The sequence below is a fragment of the Condylura cristata genome, unplaced genomic scaffold (assembly GCF_000260355.1).
Source record: "Condylura cristata isolate star-nosed mole 26May11 unplaced genomic scaffold, ConCri1.0 scaffold00005, whole genome shotgun sequence".
In the NCBI taxonomy this organism is placed as follows: Eukaryota; Metazoa; Chordata; class Mammalia; order Eulipotyphla; family Talpidae; genus Condylura; species Condylura cristata.
Window position 1 is genome coordinate 25828908 of NW_004567106.1, and position 26747 is coordinate 25855654.

Below are 26747 nucleotides of genomic sequence, written 5' to 3' on the forward strand. Positions count from 1 at the left end.
TTTTTGTAGTTGACTAACTCTTGATGGCATTTTAAAAAAAAATTCTGTTGGCTTTCGAATAATTGATACCAAGATATCAGCTTCAGTCTGTGTTCTCCTTAATTTCATGTGTTGAAATCCTAACCCCCAAAGTTACTAAGAGGCGGGCCTTTGGGAGGTGATTAAGTTAGGAAGGCAGAACCCTCATGAATGGGACCTGTGCCTAGAGAGAGCCTCTCTAGAGGAAGAGATTGGCTCTTCCCCATGGGAGGTCACAGTGAGAAGAGGCTGTCTGTGAGGTAGCATAACCTGCCTGACACCAAGTCTGTAGGCACCATGACCTTGGACATCCCAGCCTCAGAATCTGCAGAAATAAGTGTTTATTGTTTAGAAGCCAATTAGTTTGTGTTTTGTTACTATTGTGGTAGAAGTCCAAATGGATGAAGACACCATCCTTACTGGCCACAATTAGAACTGCTGTACTATTTTATCTGCATAAAAAACTGTTTCATTTTTTTTGGTTGGTTAAAGTAGATACCCAGTGTAGAATGCCTGCATGTAGAACATTTTGGGTTTCATCTTTTTAGTGATTTATTTTATCTACATATTTATATAAAGGAACAGGGCTTACACATTTACTTTATGAAGGGACTATAGCTTGTAGTGCTCTCCACTCCCTCAATTAACTGGACCTTTTGAGTTTTATCTTTTGTACTTGAAATGATCTTGTACAGACATTTACAGAAAATGACAGTGTTCACATATGTATTTTTATTAAGTAAACTTGTGTAGACATCCACCAATTTATTATTTTTTTTCCCAAATAACAACCCTTGAACAACACATGGTTTTGAAATGCATGGGTCCATTTACAGACTGTTTTCAATCTTTCCTCATCTCCCTCCTGCTCCGCAGCCTACTGAATGTGAGGACTATGAGGATGGAGACCTTCATGATGCTCCGCTTATGATTTTCTTAATAACATTTCCTTTTCTTTAGTATACTTAATTGTAAGAACACAATATATAATGCATATACAAAATATGGTCAAAATCAAACTATTAGTGGTAAAGTTTTTGGGAAGTCAAAAGTTACATCAAGATTTTTGACTGCATGGGGTTGATGCCCCAACATCCTGTGTTGTTCAAGGGTCAAATGTATTCATTGTTGTCAATCAGTGATTTAAAACTTGTACATATTGCTTCTCATGATTTTGGAAAATTTTCTTGGAGTATAATTAGACAATGAGATTTAAAGACTAAACATTCTTCTGGTACTAGTATTTTATTGCCAAATTGTTAATCTTTTTAAGATGTCAGATCACCACCTCTTCTGATTTCTCTGAGCAGTTCTTAACTTAAATTCCCAAAAACATAAACCTCATTAACTAGGTCATGGTAGAAACAAGGTCATACTAGAAAAGAGACTCCAGCAACAAGGGAGAAATTCTGTTATATTTTTTCTTGCAAGCGGCTGGGTTTTGAAGGGAAGGATGAATGTCTCAATGATAGAAATAATAGGAATTAAAGCCATAGAATTGGTGTTTCATTCCTGAGTCATCCTTAACCCTAAGATCATTATGGTCTTCTAGAATTGATTTGTAGAACTGCTTTTGTGCACCAGTTTTTGAAAATGAGTTCTTAAGCTCCAGTAGGTCAGTCTGTGGCTTGGTCACTCCAGTTCTAGGAATCCAATCCAGGTTAGGTCTTGCTTCTTCGTTGTTTTCCATATTCAAAGTCAACTGTTCTTCTGGTTCATTTAAAAAATGTTCTAAGTCCAAAGCTGCTGAGTCTGATTTATTGTGTAAAACATTAGGCTTACTAAGACTAACAGAGTTTTGACATATAGCATACGGATCATGCATGGTAGATTTAAGGTGGTCATACTGGATGTAATGGTTTGGGTTACAGTATGTTACAGGTTGCGGTTTTAGTGACAGCTGTCTCCAGTACAAGTCTTCTGTCTTTTTAGTGTCTGTGATTTTTGGAAGTGATTTTATATCATAAGTGTTAGTCAGACCTTTTGTTTCGTAACAGGATGGGAGTGTATAGGTAGACAGCAAGTGTTGTTCTTCCTTAATCTTGTCTTCAATTGCCTGGTTTTTATGGCTCACACCCGCCGGTGTATTATCTCTAAGTGCCATCATTTCAGTAGAACTGGGTATAAAGGTATGAAAATTACACAAAACTCTGGGGGTACAATCTGGACAGGAAGGTTGTTTTTGCTGTAGAGTAGCCTGCAGAGGACGTCGGTTCTGACTTAATCGGGCAATTCGTCCTTCCAAGGGTCTGGATGGTTTTAAGACAGAGTGGAATTTTTCTTGCTGTAGCCATGAGATAAAAAGGAGAAAGTCAATTAGTTAGTACATCTAGCATTGTCGGGTATTGCCACAAATGGCATGTCCAAAGTCAGACGCATTTTCACTGTTTGAGTGGACAGAGTATGCATGTAGCAGTGTACACTGAAGTGTGTGATGATGCTTATGGGTCATATCAAACACATGATTTTTACCCCCTGGTGCTTCCTGCTAGTATAGAAAGAACATATTTTCATTTGGCTGTAGAAAATTCCTCTATGTAGTAACTCATTGCTATCAAACTTTTATGTAGATGAAAGAATCACTGGAACAAAACTGCTGTCTACCACCCGCAGATGATATTAACAGTTATTTAAATCTCAGCCACAGGGTTTATTACACCAACGCAAGTTTTCTTCAGCTCCGATTGTCAAATCAGAGTTGGAGCTGGGAGAAAATGAGATTCCTAAGCTTGATTCTAGAGGCTGTGATGCAGAAGGCCTGCAGTAGGGCTCAGGAATTTGCTTTTTAAAAAACATCTTATGTCCCTCCCTGGTGGCGCAGCGGGTTAAAGCACAGCACTAAGAAACTTAAGCCACTTCTGCTTGAGTTCGATCCCCGCCTGCCCGGGAGGAGATCCACATGGCGCGGCAGACCTCTCCTGACCTGCCCGCCACTCCCCTCAGCGGTGTACCTCGTAGATCTGCCTGTTCTGCTCCCCGTTCTGTGAGTGGTGAGTCCACTCACCATCCCTGCACCACGGGCCTGTACCCTAGCTCTGTATGCATAAATAAATAAATCTTTAAATAAATAAAATAAAAACTCACAAGATTTGTGCAATATCACTGAATGTATATTTTACCTTAAAAGAAAAAACTGCAGTCAAATTAAACTTTGGTTAATAATATGCATACTGAGTGTTCAGGAGAGAATACTGATGCTTGAATTTTACTCTGAAATGCATAGAAATAAAGTTTATTGATGGTAAAAGGGATAGAAAGATGGATATTTCATGTGATTAAAATAACTATTATAAATGCTAATGGTTTAACCTAGGTGAGGAGTATATGGGTGTTCAAGTATGTTTGAAAATTTTTATACTAATAAATTGAAGAAAAAAACAAAAAAAGACAGTGATGGAATGATAGCAGAGGTGATAAAAACGAGAATGGTGAGAAATAATAACTATGGTTTGGACTTAGAAAACAAAATGGACTTAGGAACATCCTTTAAAAATCTACTGGTTCAAAGTTGTAGGAATTTCTATATTGTTTTAGCAAATTTGTTTAACTTAGTTAAAGCCTTAACTAATCAGGTCTGGGTAAATGCTATAAAACCACCCTCCTCCCCAGCTCTTTGAAAAGCTGTTAAATTTGTCACAAATACAAAAAGTATAGGGTTTTGTACTTTTTTTTGTATTGTATTCTCTATCCTTTACTTATCCTACTTATACAAGAAGCAGCTTTTCGTAGCTATTTTATTTTACTACTATAAAATATTTCATATGCCTTCCCCAAGTCCATTATTTGTTTGAGTTAGAAAGAGCAAGATTCATTTAAACCTTTAGAAGAAGTCCCAATGGCTTTAGGCATATTATATATTGTTATTAATAAAAATTTAGGTGTTCATTTACTTGAATCATAATTTTACACATAATGCACTTGACAAGTGTCCTCTGTATAATGGAACATATATTCCTTTGTAAGAATGATAAAGTGCATTCTAAGAGCTAGACAATGTCAGGGTATGTAGACAGTCTTGTCTGGCCTTAGAGAACGCAAGTGAAAAAAAAAAAAAAAAACTAAAAGCCCTTCCAAATGATAAAGCACGGTCTCTGAAGCTATCAGTCTTACCATTTTCTGTTGCTTTGGGAAATACTGCAAGTACTGTGAAATGAACGTGCTTAAGTTTAAAAATGCAAATTAAAATCTCTTATAGCTGTTTTTTACATTTCCACAATTTGCATTTTTGAAAAAATTAATGTCTCACTAACTTTGCAGTTTTAGAGGTTAAAATTAAGGGTCAAATAAAACAATACAAATATATCCTACTAGATCATTTTTCATAATTTTACTACTACTAACTCATTTATGTAATTAAGGCAAAAGATTATGATTTTTATTAATAAAGGGTTTGATTATTTAAAGCCCATTTAATTAGTTAAGAAACCTCTACTGAGGGAGGGCAAGGGCAAAGAATTAAAGTAGTATAAGGGATGGTGGCGAGAAAAAAGAATATTATTGACATTCATTTGCAGAGAATTTATTGGCTTTTGATTATAATTCAGCCAATTCTCAATTATTGTGGCTCTCAGGAAGAAGCCTTTATCTTTTCAAAAAGCAGTGAAAATGTACAGGATATACAATTATGCAAAACATCAGAAAATTAATTAGGAATCACATTAATGAAATGCATTAACTTAATGAGATTCTTAATGTACTTGTAAACCAATTCCTTCCTAAATTTTAGCAACACATTTAGCACAGTAGAAAATCCATTAAAAAGACCTTAGCACCCTAATGAGAAAGATCTTGCTTTGTTTCAAATAATGTATAAGCATATTCAAATGAGGTCAGATCAATTCATAATTAACTTTCAAAATGAGTTAAATTTTCCTTTTGCTTGTTTAGTCACCAATATTCATGAAGCAAGTAAAAAGTGGATAAAACAAAAGGCCAACAACTGATACTTTCCTCCTGAATAACTGAGAGCTGACTTACCGGTTCTGGGTCAAATCCTATCTGTCCAGTGAGCTCTGCTACCTCCTTTTCATGGTAATCATCCAGTTCAAGAGGATTCATCGGTCCCTGACCTTGACAGAAACATCACAGCATATTATTTACTAGAATAAATGAAGAATGGTACCTAAATGACTTTTTATAGAAACGCTTAACTATTCCCTTTATAATTTAATTCGAACCAATAAAATGAAAGCCAACTTCACTTCCCAGTTACTTGCTTAGAGAAACTTACTACTCTCCTTAATTTCTGTTTGTACTTTTATTAAGACACAGGGAAAATATTAGAAGATTAAAATTAACAATATTACTTGCAAATATTCCAATTTTGCTTTTTTATTACTTGCATAAAATGCATTCATACCTGTAAAATCACTATTGTATGAAGTGATCCAGTGGGACCGCTCAAGATTTCTTTGTATGTTGGCTTCTTTTAGAGAGTTAACAGGATCCCACGAATTTAAAGAAGTGTTAGGCGCGAAGGTTTTAGGAGGTTTGGGGTAGAATACTGGCTTGTGTTTCCCAACACATTTAGGGAACTAGAATATAAATGTAAAAAATTATTGATATTAACATCCTATGGTAGAATAGGGTTAATTCACTCAGCAGTAAGAGAGGCAAAGGACATTCTGGCTGAAGTCAGATACTATGTTTCTCTTCATTATCTACTAATTTCCTATAACTGCTACTATATTTGGAATTAAGCATAATATTTTAAAAGGAATGGTGAGGTCTTTTCTAAAAGTCTTTGCTTGGGCAAAGACTCTGGAAATATCCATTGAAGCAATGTTCCTGGCAATACTTTATCTTCCAAGGAAATTTTGTTAGAAATACAAATAACTCTAAGTGCTCCTTTTACTAAATTTAATCAAAACTGTGTGCCTCCCACTTTGTCTTCCCATTGTATGAATTTCTGATGACAGTTAAGTCACTCATATTCAAATAAAATTTTTCATTCTGTAGCCACCACTGCTTCATAAAGTATAGATGTAAAAGTAACTGAGTGAATATATTTCATTGCAGTCTTCTTTGGTTTTAGAATTTCATTTTTCCTCAGAGTGATAACATTCAATAAATATTTTCTGAGCACCTATACGTGCAAGGTAGTAGCAAGAAACAAGGATGGATCACAAACAAATCTTGCCATCCAGGAGTGTGTTGGCCAAAGAGGAAATAAGGCACAAGTGAACACAAATGATGAGAAGTAACTCTTTGTTATAAAAGGAGTTAAGACAACAGAGGAGGGAAGAGGTTGATTCTAGTTGAATGTGGAGTGGGGCTGAGAGCAGAGAAGGCAGAGAGAGGCCTTGAATGACATGCACTGATGGAGCAGGTAAAGGGACAACAGGAGTAAAGACATGCATAAAAGTATGGAATGAATGTTTCTTGAACAACATGCACTTGTTGCTCTCACAGTCAGGCTTACCCTTAATGTCTGAAGGACCTGACCTAGAAGATGATGAGAGCCCACATTCCATTCATCTAGCTAGTGTAATTTATAAATCAAGCAAATAAACTTGAATCAATAAAATATGTTCCATTCTCCTATCTTATCAAAATGCCTCTGAACAATCTGGAGGACCAGCTCTGATTTAGACTTTTTAGACTACTTCAAGTTCTGCATTGGCCATGGGGTTTAGAAAGAGGCAGCCACTGGCCCATCTTCAGCACCTCTTACTGCTTTCTTCCTCACCCCAGTTCCACCCCAAGCTATGATGGAGCTTATGTCTTGCCTGTAGGGGTAACCTAACTCTGAAATTCAAAACTCCTTTACATATTACGTCCACTTTGGCTATACAAATATGTAAACATGGAATGGTTTCTTGAATAACTTCTTATATTTCTGTGTTGCTTAGATATAGATATTTTTCTTGAAAGACTGAAAGAAATCAGTAAAATAGATGATTCTCCAAGGTTTTTTCTTGACATAACGTTTCAAATTAAAAAGCAGGCAATTGCCTAGCTCATTGCAACATCCAAACTCTGGTCTACCACAGTGGTTCTTCCCCAGCAAAATTCAAGTATTTCCAGTCTTCCATAGTAATTTCTTGCCTACTTAAGAGACTGATTAAGGCAAGGAGAGAATACTATTTATTCCATAACAATACCATATTTCCCTTAGTCTCTTGGCATTGCTTAGCTATTATTATTGTCAAATGTCTAGATATTTTCCTTTATGAGCTAGAATTTTCCCTTTTTACCCATGTGAAGTCCTAGTATGTGGTAGGAGCAGAGACTGGTATCACACAAGCCTGAGTTCTCTGTGAGTCAGTCACTACTCTCTGAGCCTCAATTTTCTCATCTTTAAAGTGGGAATGATGATATTAACCTTTTGAGATTGCTGTAACAGGCAAATAATATACTATCTCTAAAGTGGCTAGAGTATAGCAACTTGTGAGTAAATGGTAGCTATGATTTGTTTATTTTTTGATTGTACATAAATATAATAGTAGATATAATAACTTGCAAATCTTTCTGAAAATCTCCCATTGATGATGCATATTTGGAGTTGACTGATATATATATAATAAATCAGGAATAAGAGTTGGGTTAAGTGAAAGGAGAAAGGCAAACACTATAATTTCACTCGTGTGTAAGATAATGAAAGCAAATGAATAAACAAAATCTTAGATACAGAGGACAGATTTGAGGTTACCAGTAGTTAAGGGAGTTGGGGGTAAATGGGTCAACTGTATGGGGGGAATGAAACCTAGATTTTTGATGGCAAGCGTAGTGTATGTATAGAAGGAAAATTATAATGCTTTGCATGTGAAACTTACATGTTAAATACCAATTTTATCTCAATAAAAATGTATTAATAAAAAAGTTGGGGGGATACAGTCCTTCATGTTTTTTTGGGGGTATCTTATTGGAAATGTTACATAGTTGCCAAGGGTATGTAAAATCAGCTAAGAAAACAGAAAATATGTATTGTGGTCAGAATCTCAAAATTTTCATCTAGATATAAAATAAAAACAATCCATTTTAGATTTTTATGAATTATAGAATCAAAATATTTTTACTTTGTTTTAAACATACACTTTCAGAGTTACTTACATCATAATATACACCCTGACCTGGCCACGTCAAGGCTTTCTTCTTTGAGTCCATGGGAAAATCAAGCAGTTCATATCTGTAAGGATTACCTGAAAATTTCAGGAAAAACACTGTAGTCCTGGCTATGCAACAATAATCTCCTAATTAATGGATTTTATTGGTGGAGTAAGTAGAACCAAGATAATAGGAGGTAAAGAATAATGCATGTACACATTATAGTTATATAGTTTTAGCTTGTTTGAATTCTTGCCCCATAAATGAGCAGCATGTGGGCAACACAGAGTGAGAATATGTCTCATCTCTAACCCTAATACTATCAGGTGTAGGAGGAGCCATTAGTACTGCATCTTTCTTGCTAGTGAAAGGAATTTCTAGATAAATTAGAAATTTTTCTGGATCCTCTCTATGGTTGCTGAAGGCTCAGCAATGCATTTCTGCACTGTTTTGGGCTTCCCTCCTAAGTGCCAGGAAATGGAGTTAGTACTAGATTATTAAAGTGGTATTGAAAGAACATTTTTTTTTATTAAAAAGTTTATTTTTACATCATTTTGCACATTTTTTTTCATCTCAATTGTAATCCCCATGGGTTTCCCATCACCAAATCACCCCTGTGCCACCACCATAGTCCCGTGCATTTCCCTCCCTTCCCCCCCCCCCGTTTTTGATCCCATTCCCCACTCCACCCCCACAGAATGTCTCTGGTCTATGGTTGTTCATTATTTTTGTTATTTTCTCGCCTGGTCCATTATACTCCTACTATGAGTGAAACCACCCGGTATTTTTCTTTCTCTTTCTGGCTTATCTCACTAAGCATGATCTTTTCCAGCTCCATCCAAGTTGCTGCAAAAGACATGTGTTTCTCTTTTTTGGTTGCTGAGTAATATTCCATTGTATATATGTACCACATCAGAAAGAACATTTTAAAGAATAAAGTTCCTTAGGTATTGTGGTATTTGACAAGTTTTATCAAACACACCATGGTATCCTGTGGTCCTATGATAAGTTCACTCTACTGTCTAGATACTTAGGTGGGTTATTAATGATGGCAGTATTCTATTGCTACATTTGGGTGAAACATTCATGTATAGAGGAACTGCATTGTAATATACTTCTTGGGCCTTAGTTCAGCCTAAATTCATTCAACAAGTATTTATCTCTGCCTACCTTGTACCTTCTCTGTCACCTTAGGTTACCTTCTGTATAGTAACTTCAGTCTTTATGGGTTTCTTTCCTGTTTTGAGGTGTATAGAGTGGGAGAGGCTTGATGACTGGCTATGGACTTATCATCCTCTCTAATAAAGCTCATCTGGGAAGACCCCAAAGATAATATATTTGAGATGATGCCCCTTCAAGGTGTTAGGAGGACCTGAACAAACTGCTCCCATTACTTTCTGAGTCTTATTTCAATGATAATCTCCTAGTTTATCACAGATGCTTGCCCACATCTGGACTCTGATCCTGGGAACGCAGCTTTGCCCCTTGTGCTGATCACCTGAGCTAGGCTAAAATTCTCAAAAGCTAACCATAAGAGGGAGTAGGAAGGCAGTTGAAATAGAAAATACAAGTAGACTAAAAACAATTCCACAATGTTAGGTTTCTGTTTCTACCTTGGGGATTCCGTATAAAGAATAAAAGTTAAGTGCATCTATATGAACATCATCAACAACAAAAAAAGTTAAGTGCATCTGCCTGAACTGGTCTATAAAGAAACTGACCCATTGGGTCTGTGGTGGGGCCCCAGGTGGCTCCAAAGTGCAGCCCCGAGCTGAGAACAACTTTCCTAATCCACTAATGGATCACATTTTTGTGACCTGAATCTTTGTGCTACTTTATTATCAAATAAGCCCCAAAAGTAAGAATTAATACTGGTTTTGATTTCAAATCATGTTTACCTCTTGTCTTCAAAACTGTAGTATCATAAGCCTTTGTTGGCACAGTGGGAGGAAATGGCTGATGGCTTCGGGCTTTAATGCCAGTGTAGAGCTCCTTAGGTGATGTGAAGGTTGGGAACATGGCACCACGGGAGATGTGTGTGTGATAGGGGTGTTCAATTGGATACAGGGAACAGATTTCTCTGTTAGTTGAGCAAAAAACAAAACAACACACACACACACAAACAAAAGAGAACAGAAGGAAGTACAATTAAAAACATCAACTATCAATATTTATTGGGACCCTTTTTTTGTGGCAGGTACTCTTCTACTCCTTGGAGATATGACAGTGAACCAAAGTTTCTATGATATTCTTAGAGTTAGTATTTGGGTGAAACATATGCCACAAAATGATATTGTCTTAATTTTGCTAGATAAATACAAATACATTAATTTTTTAATGAAATGAATCACATCAAATCCTTAACAGTGGATAAATTTCCTAACTGGTAGAGTATTATAAGACAGAAGATATGTGATTGTCATAGTTTTTTTTAGATGATACAGGAGGAGTTTCTAGTTGTTTTCAGTTCCTGCCTCTTGTTTTAAGTGGACTTCAGATCTTTATTTTTGGAATAATTTTGGGCATTCAGCTTCTGTATTCCATGATCTCTAACTGTCTTGGATTGAACTTTCAACCTAGGCTCTGTTTCTTTAAGCAATCAATCAACAAAGTACACTGTAACCTGTTTATATACATAATGCTATGTAGAAATAAAAAAGCCAAAAGTAACTAGTATACTGAAGGGGGAAAAAAGACGTTAGAAAGTCTACAGAGATGGGCCCTCCCTGGTGGCGCAGCGGGTTAAAGCACAATACTAAGAAGTTTAAGCCACTTCCCCATGAGTTCGATTCCCGCCTGCCCCGGAGGAGATCCACATGGTGCGGCAGACCTCTCCTGACCCACCTGCTGCTCCCCTCAGCAGTGTACTTCCTTGATCTGCCTGTTCTGCTCCCCTCCCTGTTTCTGGTGAATCCTCTCACCCTCCACATCTCTGGCCTGTACCCCAGCTTTATATGAATACATAAATAAATCTTTTTTTTTTTTTTGAAAAAAAGTCTACAGAGATAATTTTACTGGCATTAAAAGAACTGGCAGGGATTTTTTAAGAACTCTGAAAGCTATCTAAATTAGAAGAAAATTGAGATTAGGCAGTGCATGGGCTTGATAAATGTTATATATAATTAAAATATTACGAGGAAAAAGCAAGACCAGCATTATAGTTGAATCTGTTAGTAACTGTGGGTGGTATATTGACTATGAAATAGTGAGGATAATTTGTATAAGGAACACATTTTTAAAATATCTAATTTCTTTTCTACTTTATGACTTTACAATTCCCAAAATTTTTGTTTGGTTCATTTTGCCACATATTCTCAGTGTCATTTAAATCAAGGTATGGGAAGAAACAGCTTCATGGAACAAAGGAAAAATGGCAAAGGTATTTATTAAAATATCTTAAATTATATCATGAAGCTTTAAGTCCAGATCCAGTTCTCAATGTGTCACCCAATTGGTAACTAACATGCTTGAGGGCCCAGCCCCAGATCTAGGCCCTACTGTGTACCCAGCATGCTGATGCAAACCTGCAATGAATTCAGCGGCCTTGGCATCATGTGGGTTCTCTGAGATACCTAGAGGCTCAAGGTTCTCAGCAAATTCCTAGTTATTTCCTATAGATATTATAAGAAATTAAGATTGATTTGCAAGAGAAAAGGCTGACTCCAGGTAAAGTCATTTATGAAGCCTACTCTTTGTGTAAAAGTATTCAGAATTCTTACCATTGTCACAAACTGTTATCTAACACAATTCTGAATTACATATATAGCTTTTTTTTTTAATATTTATTTATTTGTGCATACAGAACTGGGGTACAGGTCAGAGACTCAGGGGTGGCGAAAGACTTCACCAGAGACAGAATGGGGTGCAGAACAGGCAGATCAACGAAGTACACTGCTGAGGGGAGCAGCGGGTGGGTCAGGAGAGGTCTGCCACGCCATGTGGTCACCTCCAGGGCAGGCGGGAATCGAACTCATGTGGAAGTGTTTTCAGCTTCTTAGTGCAGTGCTTTAACCCGCTGCGCCACCAGGGAGGGCCACATATATAGCTTTTTAAAAAAGTTATTAATTACTGATTGCTTCTCAAGTTAATTTACCTTGCTTAAAATGTGCCATATCAAGCACTGCACCACATGGTATGTGTGAGCTTGTCAATTCTGTGATGATGTGAGGACTCAGAATTGGGGTATTCCTGAGTCTTGCCTCCTGACATCCCTCATGGTTGTGTAAAGACTAGTGTAGTAACTTCTCTTGCAATGAAGTATAATACTGGTTGTACTTCATTTTATATACTACATATTGAATTTAATTTGCTCTAAAAAATATTTCAATGTCCAATTCTATGGATTCTTGGATTCTATAGTAGACTGGCCCCTGGAATTAATTTCCCCTTACAAATCTTCTTAAAAGTAAGTAAGCATGTATAGTTTGAGCGACTGTCTTACATATATCATAGACATATAATTTAGAAGCCAACTTAAAGAATTCCCCCTGACCAATTTGTTTGAATTTCCCCATAACAAATATAAATAATATATGATTACTGCTATTCATCATGTTCCAAAGTACAAAGTAAATCTCCTTGAATGCATATGATACAAATAAGTGACTGAATATATAAATAAAGAAATGCCGGAGAACAGACAAATCTGTGCAGAAGAATGCGTGATAATTTAGGTGGGTACTCTGTCTTCAAGGAAGTGGAGCATAATTCCATACTCAAGTATGAACTGTCCAAGTGACTTTCTCCTAAAGAATATAGTATAGTAAGGAGGTAAAAGAAGATTAACTATGCAGTGTTAAACCTGACAAATACTACCTCAGCTAGGTAATCAAGGCTAAAGTCAACAGCGATAAGTTGTACTGGTGATATGGCCACTTGACAGGATATGATGAAAATGGAGCTTTACCTTTGTGGTTTTCCTCCCTGACGTCCATTAGCTCAGTAATTGTAAGACAAATAACATACATCCCAATTGGGAGGCATTTTACAAAACACCTGGTCGGTAGTTCTCAAAACTGTGTAGATCATTTAAAAAGAAAAAAAGACTGAAAAAGTGTCACAGCCAAAAAGAACCCAAGGAGACAAGACCCTAAATGTAATGCATCCTGGATGGGATCCTGGAATAGGTAAAGGACAGTGGGGAAAAACTAAGGAAATATGAGTAAAATATGATCTTTAGTTAAGTGTAGTATAGCAACACTTACTCGTTGTGATAAATAACCAAACTCATGTAAGATGTTAATAACAGGGGAAACTGGGTGTTGGGCTGTTGGAACTCTGAGCCATTGCTCTAGCAATGCTGCAAAACTGTACTAAATTTACTTTATGAAATATCAGCAGGGATTATAACTGGGGGAAATCAGTAATACCATTGCCTTGAATTTGTACCAGTCTCTCCTCCTACTTGTTAAACAATTTTTTTAAAAATGATAAGTCTCATTTATCCTCACACTATCTTGAACAGATGGAATGCAATTTTTTTCTTCATTATAGCAGGGAAGGATAATATAAGTTATATACTTACTCTACTGTTGAACTAGGTGGTTTGGGCATCCTAGAATAAAAACAGGAACAAATTGGTTTATATTAGGAAATTTTAAAAACTTACACTGTTTTTAAAAACTTGCTTAAGAATGTATCCCATTTTCAATTTTTTTTTCTCTTTAAGATATTCTTGATTTACTTTCTGAAACACTGAATATTGATGAGGGACAGAGCGATACCATCACATTTCAGCTGTCTACTGATCGTCATTTCTCATTCTACTTATTCAACTTAAGTGAATTTAAAAAGAAAATTTAAAATTTAAAAAAAAGACTGAAAAAGGATACATAGCCAAAAGCAACCCAAGGTGTCAAGACCACTAAATGTAATGTATCCTGGGTGGGATCCTGGAATAGGTAAAGGACAGTGGGGAAAAACTAAGGAAATATGAGTAAAATATGATCTTTAGTTAAGTGAAGTATATAGCATTTTGTATGTTTTATTCACAGCACAGGCACAACACCTTGTGCTTGTAATGATAAGAGCTCTCTGCTTCTCACTGACACCCACCCCAATAGTGAAGTAGGAGCCAAAGGGCTCTGAGGCAGCTTGTCACCATGCAAGTGGTGCAATACATGACCCAAAGTGACCTGAGTGTGGCCTCGTTACTGCATGTTCTTTGTCCCTTTGCCCAGAATTACTGGTCTTTCTCATAATAGTAAATGTGGCCCAGTTGATGGAGAGGCTAGAATAAAACTGAATAAATTCATAGAGGCATGCCTTTTCTGAATACATTCATTTTGAGGTTGTTAATTTGCTAATTAATTACTCTGGGCCCTGAATGCCAAGAAGTAATACTGTAATCCAGGAATAAAATCCATACTAGAGAGGGATTATCATCCACTTAACACTGATTTTTCAACAACCAGTTTCAGTCTGAAAATATTTCTGAATGATTTCAGGGATAAAAAATGAACAGAATGTACACAGGGGTGATTTGGTGATGGGAAACCCATGGGGATTACAATTGAGATGAAAAAAAAAATGTGAAAAATGATGTTAAAATAAACTTTTTAATAAAAAAAAAAAAATGAACAGAATGTTACTAGTTGATAGTAAAGATCAGTAAAATTGAACACACTGTTTAATTTTCCTTCTACTTAGAAAGTTTTATAAGCTATAAAATTTCATCACTCAATAGTGAACTAAAAACACATAATTCATATAGACTATAAAAGGCTTATGTCTCCTTTTATTTGGACTTTATGGGTTTGGAACTAGAACACAGAATGGAATTGTCTTCCAAGCTATTTTTCTGGTTGAGTCGGGGAAGGTGGGAAACAAGTATAAGAATCCAAAGGATATCAGGTTACTAGATTGGTTATTGTTTATGAAATATTAATCAGCATCTGAACAACCTCTCATACGTTATACTTAGCTATGATACTAACATGTATGTGCCTAAAATTGATGTGATTCAAAATGGAAAGAAATATTTAAAAAAAAGAAAAGCTTTATAAGAAACTTAGAGTTTGAGAATATAAGTGAAAATGAAAAATGTTCATAGACATTAATTCCTTGACCTGGAGGGTTCCATTGTTTTACTACCACACTCTTGAAACTTGACTATTCCCATAGTGGTAAACAGGACTTAGCAATCATGTATTTTGTGTTTTTTGGCTCCCTCTTGTGGCTGAACTGTATATTCAATTCTTACCTAGAAACAGATTCCTAAGACTTCTCTTAAAGGTAAAAAGGTGACTGTCATTTTTTTCAATGCTGTTTTATTTTTAGTTGAAAATTTAAAAGTATACTTTTGTAATATGCTCATCATACATATTACAACATTATAAAAAATAATTTAATATGTAGAAAAAAATTCCTCTAGCAAAGAGTAAATTAATAAGTATTTTTATCTAAAAAAGGGACTGTTCTCATAACATTTAGATTAAAATTTTTCATAGATGGTACAGGAACATCTTCTGTGAACCTATTAATAAATGTTACAGACTTTTCTTAGATTACGTTAGGTCAAAGGCCAAGAAATAGACCAAATGACCTGATTGAATTCCTCTACACATTACTGTTTCATATTTCTTAATGTTTCTTCACTTGTATAAGTGGGTTTTGGCTTATTTGTTTTATTTTTGTTATTTACATGGTTTCTATTACTAATGATCTATGTTTTTAAAAAGGAATACGTGTTTTTCTAAAAGCTCCAATTTTGGGTTAAAAGTACTCATGTAACTCATTTCTATTGGGAAAAAAATGTTATAAGGAAAAGAAACCTCAAACTTACAAAGAATCATTTCCATAGAGGTCACTTTTTTTGTTCTGTGTCAAATAATAAAATTGCTCAATAGGAAGCTTTCTGAAAAAAAAAAAGAATAAATTCAAGTTTTTTTTTTACATAATACAATGGTGAAACATTTAAAGAGAAACAAAAAACATATATATATGTTATATGGAAATATAGTATAAAAGGTAGTATTTTAAATCAGTGGAAAAGAATTTTCAACAAACACAAGAAAAATTCAATAGCCATTTAGAAAAAATAGATTTCTATGTCTATTTGCAAAGATATTTCAGGTGGATTAAAAGTAGAAGGAATTGGAAAAACATAAATATTATGAGAAAAATACAAGATAGTGCTTTTTTCCCTTGTGTAGGGACAACATTCAAAAATAAGATTTTTTTTTAAAGGTCAAAAACCAAAGGGAAATTTGATAACATCAAGTGCCAAACTTTTGAAGACAGGACAGCATATAAAGGTACAATTAAAACAAAATTATAAGAAATATTTGCAATAAAGATATATAAACATTTAACTAATACCCAGAATATAAAGAATTAAGAAGAATCTATAGCTAAAAGACAAAGAATAAAATTGGACAAAGAATAAGAACAGATAAAGAGATGTAAATAGTCATATATATAAAAGAAAAAAAAGCCATATAAACCAGAAGCAGGAAGGTATATACTGGACGGTGTCACTTCCAGGTGGAATATAGAAAAAACAAATAAAGAGTTAGACAAAGATGTTCTTTAAAACCAATCTTTGAAAGCTGGTCTAACATGTGTGGATTTTTTGGGGACTATGGTGGAGGACTATCAGTTACTATACCTTAGTAGGGAGATTAATCCTACATTGTTCAATACAATAGCAAAACTATGGCACTAAATCAATAATAAAAAAAATTCTGCATTAAAAAAAGAAAAAGAAAACAAGTATAAGGAAAATACTCAGTCTATTTAGGGAAATGTATTCTGATCACTAAGCTAAACTTAACTCATTAGACAGGCAAAATAATAGAGTTTGATACTATACTTCACAGCTGGTCAAAATTATGAGGAAATGGGTACTTTTAGATACTACTATGAGAATATAAATCATTTGGGCTATATATACTAATATTTATAACAATCATTTATTGTGACCCATGATCTCCACTTAAAATTTTGTCTAGAGAAACAGTTTGAGATTCACAGCCAAGTTGGGAGGGAGGTGGAATTCCCAAGTACCTTTTCCCCTCACATGCTTAGCCTACTCCATTGCCAACCTCCCCCCCAGAGTGGCACATCTGTTACAGCTGATGAGCCTGCACTGATGCATCATTATCCCCTAAAGTCCATGGCATTCCTTTTAATACTTGCAATATTTTGTTACACAATGCTGTGCTCGACCGTCCCTTGTGGTTGTTCAGTGTCTTTTGAAGGCCCACCCTATACACATTTGACCCAGTGTAGATTTCACAAAACTTGCTTTCCCAGCCCTGTGTACAGGTAAAGGAAGAAATGTCTCCACTAGAGGATATCCTCTAATGGAGCTGTTGAATTGGAGGCAGAACTGATGATGTGGCAATTTGGGGCTCCTTATGACTCTGGAGAAAACAGGCAAAGAAGGACTTTAACAAGTAGACTGGGTTGACTGATTCTTAATATCAAGGACAGGAGGACTGTTGCTATACAATGAAGGGGAAAGGAATAGTACTAGAAGTTGACGACTCTGTTCTCTAAAGGGAGAAAGTTAATGGAATAATGTAGGAGCTTCACACAGGTAGGAACATTAAGGATCGCTGAAGGACAAAATTTGGGGCTGCTCCACCAGGTAATGCATATCTAACCAGCTCAGGCACTGGCTGAGGATAAGAGACCTTGGAGTGGGTAAAGGAGGAAGGAAATCTTCATGCCAACAACAGCCTAATAACAAGCTGTGGAAATGAGGACTGTGGCCTTACACCACATTTTCTTTTTTTTTTTTTTTTTCCTGTGCCCTGTATATTTTTATATAGAGATTGAACGACTCTTTTCTTTTTCCTTATTATTTCCTATAAGGTGTGAACATCATGGTTTACTTTGTCAAGTTTAGAGGCATGGACTACCAGGACAAGACTGTGCATGAACTACAGACATGCATACCACCCAGAGATCCTGGTTTGCAGTTCTATGCAGGACCTGATGACACCTTGGGTGACCCCTGTGGGGGGGAGGTAAGTAAATTTTCACTAGTCTCAAACGTGTTGCATTTTCTTATATTGAAACAAGTTACCAAACTTTGCTGTATATTATAATTATCTGAAAGACTTGACTCAAATGAAGATTCTTTTTCAGTAAATATTGACTGGGCTTTAAGATTTTACATTCATTATTTAATGGACCACATATTGATTCATGTTGCTGTGGTCCACAACCACAAGTTAAATAGAAAAACATGTTGCTGCTATTGCTGCTGTTGCTTTTAGTGACACTGGGAGCTCTCAAAGAGTTTTTATAATACCTTATCTACATTTTGCTAGTTACCTACATTGTTAATAGCCCAGTTCTCATGGGCTCTAGAAAATCCACTCTGGCTTTCCTAACAACTGGGTTCCTATGTGTGCACTAAATTCTAACAGTCATTCACATCTGCACTAGACTTTGACTTGAATCTGAGTACTACAAGAACATATAGGCTTCAGGTGGGATCTCATATGGCTAATAAAGTAGTAGCAGAGATGTAAATTTTAGCAAAGACACTTCCCTTGCTGAGACCAGTCCTAAGAATGAATTTGACTACTGTTCCCTGAAGTGTAGCAATTAGCCTATTTCTTTAGCCTCCCATAGTTTTGTGAGTTAACCTAATATTTTCTCATAAATCCTCTTCTTGAAGTGGCCAAATTGGATTGTTTTGTTAGCAATAAAAAATCCTAATGCATACCAATAAGTAGTGAACTTATAATTTAATTTGAAAAGAATAAAAGTAGCTTTATTAGAAAAATGAACCTTTAAAAAGGCAAATGTAATTTAATTCAAGTGAGATAATGTCTGGAAAGCACTTAGGACAATGTGTGGCCTGAAGAATAATGCTATTGTTTAAAAAAAAGATTGTTTCCTTTCCATTCTAAAAGTTTGCACAATTACATAAAAGCCTATACAAATACCACCATGTAGTAGATTCTAGACCTTGCTTGCTAAAAAACAGATGTAAGAAAGTTGAGAGTAGAGGTGTGCAGCTCTCATAAGAAAGAGTAGAGGTGTGCAGCTCTCATAAGAAAGAAAAATTTCAAGAATAGGATCAGAGTTCATGGAATTTATAAAAGAACGTTTATAATTTAATTGGCATTTAAATGAGGAAGTAAAACTAAAGGAATTAGAAAACTATAGGTAAAGCTCCACTACATAGATTTCTGAAATATCTATAAAGTAACAACATGTTTTTGGAACATTTAAGATATTACCGGCATTATTATTTTAAGATAATACTGTCAGATATGACAGAGAAGATAAGAAAAGGCCCTGGCTCACTTGTGTTCCCTCTCCCCCACTTCTACACTTTGGTTGTTTAGATAAGCTGTATTTTGCCAAAGTTTCTAGCATTTACCTGGGTTACAGTAATTTTCCCAATCATTTATGTTCAGTGATTTCATAGCTGAATGAATTCACTGTTCACCATCAACCCTTCTTATCACAGCATCTCTGTTCTTTAGTTATGATTCTGATTCATTGTTTTGTTTGTTAAATTTCATACTTTAGGCTTTTTAAAAAAACGTTATTGGGTGCTACAGACGGTACATTCCCACATGCTTCAGGTGCTCGCTTGTTTCTTTGGGCTTGAGTGACAACTTCACTATAATCTCCTTGGGTAAAGAAAAAATGTTTTTAAAGATTTATTTTATTTATTTATGCATTCAAGAACTAGGGTCTAGGCTAGAGGTGCTGGGGTGAGAGGATTCAGCAGAGATAGAGTGAGGAGCAGAACAGGTGGATCTGATGAAATATGCTGCTGAGGGGAGCAGTGGGCAAGACAGGAGAGGTCTGCTGAGCCAGGTATAGAATTCTGTGGCTGGCAAAAGCTTGATAGTGTTGAGACTTTAACCCCTGAGCCACCATGAAGGCCCCTGCATTCTAATTGGAACAAATACTTCTTCCAGTGTTATAAGGCTATATTCAAATAAACACCAAACACAAACCTTTCACTGAAAACTCAATTTTAGAAGCTATCTTTCACCTTTTTAAAAATAAATAAACTCTAATTGTGTGAGTGTACTTCCAGTTCTTTTTGAATACTGTGACATTATTAATATACAAATTTGGGGAACAATTGCAGTAAATTACCTAAGAAGCTATAGTTTCTGAACAATGCTTCTTGTTATGCTCAGAGTACTGAATAGATAAATTATTAGCTGGGATAAAAAAATGTATGAATACATGACAAGAACTTGAAGTTTAGAATAAGTAAGCCTGGAGTCGATACCTATTCTGTAACTTCAAAATGGTCTGACCCAAGGAAAAGTATTAAATCCCTGGGCCTCATTGTAAAATCAAGATAACAATATTCATTTTACAAAGAAACATATCTATGTTTTATTAGAAAGTTTTATGAAATGGTACTTAAAAATATGTTGTCTGAACTAAGGAATTGGAGATCTTCTTTATAATATTCAATATATTGATATTTGTACTTTTTCTCATTGGACTGAAGTCTTTTCATTTGTCTTCTTTTTAATTTGCTTTATTGAGACTTTGATAACATCATCAACTACTACATGTTCTTTTGTTACTTTTTCTCTTTCTGAGGCTTGTCTTATTTCTTTGAGCTGATTTAGAACAAAAACAACTAACTAGCCAGACTGTTAGTAAATGAGGTACTTGGATTGTTAGATAAAGCAGGAGTAGGTAGGCTCTGTCTGAAGGTTTGATGGATTTTGCTTTGGGTAAATGTCATTTTTTTAATAGTTTATATGACATTTCATTTTCTGCTCAGTTTTTTTTTGCTTTCTCTTAAGTTTTAAACTGTTATACATACTACACATGTGCTTTAAGATTTATATATGATTTGAATATTCTAACACTGAAAAGAACTCAATATACTTGAAGAGATTAACAAACAAATCAGAAGTCAAAAGTTCCCAAAATCAAGAACATCTGTATAGATGAGCTCAGTGATTTGCCCAAGCAAAAACATTTTTAATTTAACCTCTCTTAGGAATAGTCCACTTATTTTTGGATAAAATATTACCAAAAGAGTTAGACTGATCAAATACTTGAATATCTCTAAGGACAGCAAAAGCATCCATAAATAAAGATTTCTAACTAACTTAGCAATTAGAAGTCATATAATTAGTTTTTCCATTTGTGTCTTTTCATTAACAGCAAAAGAAGTAAAATATGAAGGTAGATTTAATAGAAGGTTCACAATAGAAATAAAGGAAATGAATAATAAAGACCTCTGTGTGAGCAGAGAAAGCTTACTTACCTTGGCCAGTTTTCTCCACCAAATCCATAATGCTGGTGTCCTTTGCCCATGGCAGAAAGAGGTTCGCCCTTTGGTCTGTGTTCTTCAGGGAGTGAAATAGGCATCATCCTGCCATACTCCCTTTCAGTGCCCCACGTTAGCCTACATTGTTTGAGAGACTCCCTTAATTCACGATATCTGAAAAAGGAGAGGCCTGAAACAGCTTCATCATGGAATGTTAGGATCTGAGTATTTGTGTTCCCCCAAAATTCATCTGTTGATTTACTAATGTCTAGGGTGATGGTGTAAGGTGGGATTCTTTAGGCCGGGAAGAGTTAGTAAAGATAAAGCCCTTATGAATGGGACTGCTGTTCTTATCAAAGACAGGGCAAGAGTGCTAGCTTCCTCCTCCATGTGAGGATATATTGCAAAGTGCCAGCTATGAACCAAGAATCCTTTTCATTAAGACATGGTCATGTTGGTTACCTCTGGAATTGTAAGAAATAAACATATATTGCTTATAAGCTATCTGGTCTGCAGTATGTTGTTAGAGCACCCCAACAGACAAAGAAAAAACAACTAAAATCCTGAGCTTCAAAGTTATTTTTAGATTGTTTTCAGAACACAGAATTATCAGTGCTGGGTAAATAATGACAGATATTATTTAGGTATCTGCATCTGCTGAAGCAGTGAGGTTAAACTCCTGAGGAACTGCAGATTATCATTTTTTTCTTTTATAGTTGTTAACACATGTACTTATTTCTTTTAAAAATCTTTATTAAGATATAATTCATATGCCAGATGATTCATCCACTTGAAGTATATAATTACTGCACACTTGAAATTCATACAAAGTTACCTCAATTAAAAAAACATACAATTAAGTGAATTTTATATAGTCACAGATCTGTACCAACATAGCTATGATCCTTTTAAACATCTTCATCATCTCAAAAACATCTTCAGTTATGGTCCCCCTATGCTAGCCCTAAGCAACCGCTAATCCACCTCTTCTCTCTCTAGACCTGCATGTTCTGGACATTACATATACATGAAATCATTTGTGGGGGCTTTTGTAACTATACCATATATCAGCTGTTCATTTCTTTTGGGCTGAATCATTTTCCATCTTATGGATATAACATGTTTTCTTCATTCATCAACTGATGAATGTCGGGATTTTTCTACATTTTGGCAATGGTGAAAAATTCTATGAACATGTATGTACTAAGCTTTGTTTGAGTACTTGTTTTCAGTTCTTTTGGGTATATACCTAGAAGAGGGATGGGCTGTATCACATAATAATTCTATGTTTAATTTTTTGATGAACTATTCTTGTTATTTATTTATTTATTTATTTTTAATTATTTTTAAAGATTTATTTATTTGTGCATACAGAACTGGGGTACAGGCCAGAGGCTCAGGGATGGTGAGAGGCTTCACCAGAGACAGAATGGGGAACAGAACAGGCAGATCGAGGAAGTACACTGCTGAGGGGAGCAGCGGGGGGTGGTGGGCAGGAGAGGTCTGCCACACCATGTGGTCACCTCGGAGGCAGGCAGGAATCGAACTCATGCGGAAGCGGCTTTAGATTATCAGTGTTGTGCTTTAACCGGCTGCGCCACCAGGGAGGGCCGAACTATTCTTGTTTTGTAAGGATAACTTTAATGAAATGCAGCCAGTCAGTCATTTTATACTGTCTACTGTCTGTGGCTGGCTTTTATTTTTATTTTTAAGTTTTATTTATTCATGCACAGAAGAACCAGAAGTACAGTGGGTGAGAGGATTCATCAGAGACAGAGTGGGGGGCAGAACAGGCAGATCTACTGAAATACACTGCTGAGGGGAGCACTGGGCAAGACAGGGTTGCCATATGGGTTAGATCACTGGGGCAGAGAATGGAACTCAGACCCTTTATGGTGATAGTGTTGAGACTTAACCCCTAGGCCACCAGTACACCCTGTCTGCAGCTGTTTTTATCCTACAGCAACAGAGTTGAGTAGTTGACAAAGATTGTAAAGTCTAAAATGTCTCCTATCTGGTCTTTTACACAAGAAGCTTGCCAGTCAAGCAAGGAGATTTGGGTGGCTAGCTGTAGAGACCTGTGGAAGGGAAGGGTGGAGGCACTCAGCTCTGGAGCCTTTACCTGCTTATGGCTATCATCAACATTCACAGTTTGAGGGGCATGACAAGTGAAAAATAGTTAAACATATTTGATTAACGAACACCCAAGCTTTAACAGCTGAGCTTTAAAAAGTTACATTTAGGCCCTCCCTGGTGGTGCAGTGGGTTAAAGCACAGCACTGAGAAGCTAAAGCCACTTCCACATGAGTTCGATTCCCGCCTGCCCTGGAGGTGACCACATGGCGTGGCAGACCTCTCCTGGCCCGCCTGCTGCTCCTCTCAGCAGTGTACTTCATCGATCTGCCTGTTCTGTTCCCCGCTCTGTCTCTGGTGAAGCCCCTCACCGCCCCTGAGCCTCTGGCCTGTACCCCAGTTCTGCATGCACAAATAAATCTTAAGAAAAAGTTACATTTAAATTAGATGAGTCAGTTTCTCAACATCTGACCCCATATATTACACTATTTCTGGAAGATGAGCTAGTAAAAAAATGTTAATCAATCATTTGGTTTGCAGGAAACCATTTCAAATGTGGCAAAGCAAAAATAAGTCATATTTCTGTTTTATTTTAGGGTATCCTATTTCTCTCCCTTAGCTTTAATGTTAATAGACTCTCAGAGAAGAAAGTACTTATTTATTGTAATTGAAGTATTAGGATTAAATAATTTTAAAGCTTCAATGACACATGTTTCCATAAAGGAAAATAACAAAATTATTAGTGCTGCAGCCTGTAGCTATATAAAATTAAAGTTTACTTGTTTTTGACAAAGATATGTTCCTTATGGATGAAACACTCTTGCTTTAGCGTAATTTTACAGAATTTTGAGCATTCCATTCCAAACTCTGGGGGCTTAAGTTAGCCAGTAGTTATTGGAAGGCATGATAAAGGAAAGCTGAGCACCAAGGTGCTGTCATCACCAGTTGGCTGGGCGCTAATAGTAAAAAACTAAATGAATGAAAATTCAAGAATCAGAAAGCAATGGAATGAATCCAGAAACAAAAGTGGAAACCTATAATGAACTCTTAAAACAATTCTCAAATGCTTCTGTAATTGAGATGTTTGTCTGATGAGCTAGAGAATCTGCTAGAGATAAGGTGATGTTAACTTAATAGATAAAAGGGATAGGAATCTGTGATTATTTGAGTAGCTATAACTGCCATTTTAAAGCTTTCAATGAAAATGTACAAAAGAATATCATGTGTTTATTAATATTTTTATAGGGATCAAGTCACACAAGTGGGTGTGTGTATCTTCAAAGTTTTAAAGGGCTGCTGTCATGGAAATGACTGATTATTCTTGTTTTGCATGCTTCTGAAGAAAGAACCAGGATCAGTGGGTAGAAATTACAAAGAGGAAATAAAATCTCTGTAGAAAGAAAATTACCTAACAATCAGGAGCATTCAAAAATGGAATGGACTGCTTGTGTAATAATGAGGTCCTAATTTGAAAACTGCTTAAACTGAAGAAGGAAGGGGCTTTCTGTCTGATTTATTAAAGCACATTGAAAAATTTGATGGCGTAAAATTAAAAACAACAACAAAATCAAGAGAGTCACCACAGACTATTTTTCGTGGTTCTTATGGTTTAGATCATTTTCTTATGATGATCAAGTAAATATGTTACAGAAAAGCTGGTATTATGATGTTGGCAAAATGTACCTGGAACTTTATATGTAAAATGGGGGTAATGCTAGTGTTGATGTCACAGAGTTACTCTGAGGATTAAAAATATTACTCCACACAAAGTATCTGGTACAGTGCCAATACAAAGTAGGCACTCAGTATATATTAGATGCAATTTTATCATAATCTGTAATTAATATTATAGGAAACTTGGCAAAGCAAAAATTTAGACTGCTAGAATGAACAGTAGTTCTGGGAGTATTTTTGAGCAAATGATGATAGGGAACCACTACACTACTTTTTATAAAGTTTGATTAATGTAGGTTAATTTCCAATTGAAGGAACTGATCATTCTAGAATGATGAGGATGTAGTAGATGACTCTGTTATCTGCCTTTTAAACACACATCACAGTTTATTTGTACATTCCTAAAAGAAGTGGACACCTCAAGGTTTTAGTTCACTGTTAGATATGCCTTCCCTGGGATGTGTTCAACAGAAGAGCCCCACTATGATAAATGTTTACCTCACATACAAAAATACAGTATAACTTTTCCTCCTTTGCTCTGTTTTTTACCTGTGATGTGAGGCAGTTGGGCGAGTAGTTGTTTCTAGTGGAGTGTGTATTTCGTTAGAGTAAAAGGTGTCGGACAGTATGTCAGATCCATCAAGCTCCCTGCAACAGTAGGGCCTGCCGTGAATTACCTCCATGCTTCTTGGTTAATCAGGCACAATCTGAAAAAGAAGAGGTGGACACACTTGACCACAGTTATGCTGACCCTTTTTCAACAGGCTGGAAACATACTTTGTACGACTTCATTGTTCAAACCAACACTGGAAATCAGGGGCTTCCCTGTTTGCCGGAAGCCCACATGTTCACACATGCATGTGACTGTTCTGAGATGTCACACCAGTAATACTTAAGTCCTGTGGAATGAATTTCAAGAGAAACAAATTCACAAAGTAGAAGATGTTTCTTAGAACACTGCGTGGCTGATCTGTATGTAGTTCTATATAAAACTGCTACTTCGCAGACATGGACTAAAATTCATTTTTGGCCTCACATTTAACCTTAACGATTCAAGTAAGCAGCTACTCCTCCCCTCTCCCCAGACCCTCTCCCCAAAGTTCTTTCTGAAAGCAAGGCACCGCATCCAACATGCTCAGCAATTGTACTTCTACAGGTGTCTGGGATCCTGAGCAGAGAAGGCCTTTGTAGAGAAGATGGAGAATTAGCAGAGCAGATTGAAATGAACCCCTAAGTCTCGAGCACCCCATCCTTCCCTAGGACTTGGGGGTTGGCCGCAGGAGGAGGCGCTGGGACCTCGAGCTCGGGGTTGGTTTACAGCACCAGCCTTCCGGATCACCAGCGCCCAGCCGAGCGGTGCCGCGAGGTTCGGGCGCACCTGGGGCACCGGCCAGGCAGCGGCACGAGACCGCGCGTTCCCTTCACCTCCCAGAGCTGGCGGGTCTCCGCGGGGCGTGAATTCGGCTGTTGTCCGCACCTGCGGCCCCGGGAGCTAGCGGGCAGGTGCGGGGGAAGGAGAGAGAAAGACGGCGGGAGGGCGAGGGGCGGGGTTGAGGGTGCCTGTGACGGCGACCGTGACCGTGACACTAGGTAACGCATCCTGGCTGGCGACGGCCAGCGGGCTACCACGGCTCGCAGAGGTTTCGCAGGAAGCCAGCCCCGGAGCCACGAGACTAGTGAGCGGCACGGGGCCGGGAAGTGAGGGAAGAGGCCC

General features: G+C 36.6%; 1 protein-coding gene across 1 annotated transcript; it reads right to left on the reverse strand.

The window, feature by feature from the left end:
* Positions 1 to 1480: 1480 nt before the first annotated feature.
* Positions 1481 to 25716, reverse strand: LOC101626225 (chromosome unknown open reading frame, human C7orf31). Its single transcript, XM_004676787.1, has 9 exons — positions 25583 to 25716; positions 21284 to 21460; positions 15848 to 15919; positions 13589 to 13618; positions 9963 to 10144; positions 8071 to 8159; positions 5378 to 5552; positions 4996 to 5087; positions 1481 to 2302 (listed from the first exon to the last, which is right to left on the reverse strand). The coding sequence occupies exons 1-9, from the start codon at positions 25714 to 25716 to the stop codon at positions 1481 to 1483; spliced, it is 1773 nt and encodes a 590-aa protein (XP_004676844.1).
* Between the last annotated feature and the right edge of the window lie 1031 nt (positions 25717 to 26747).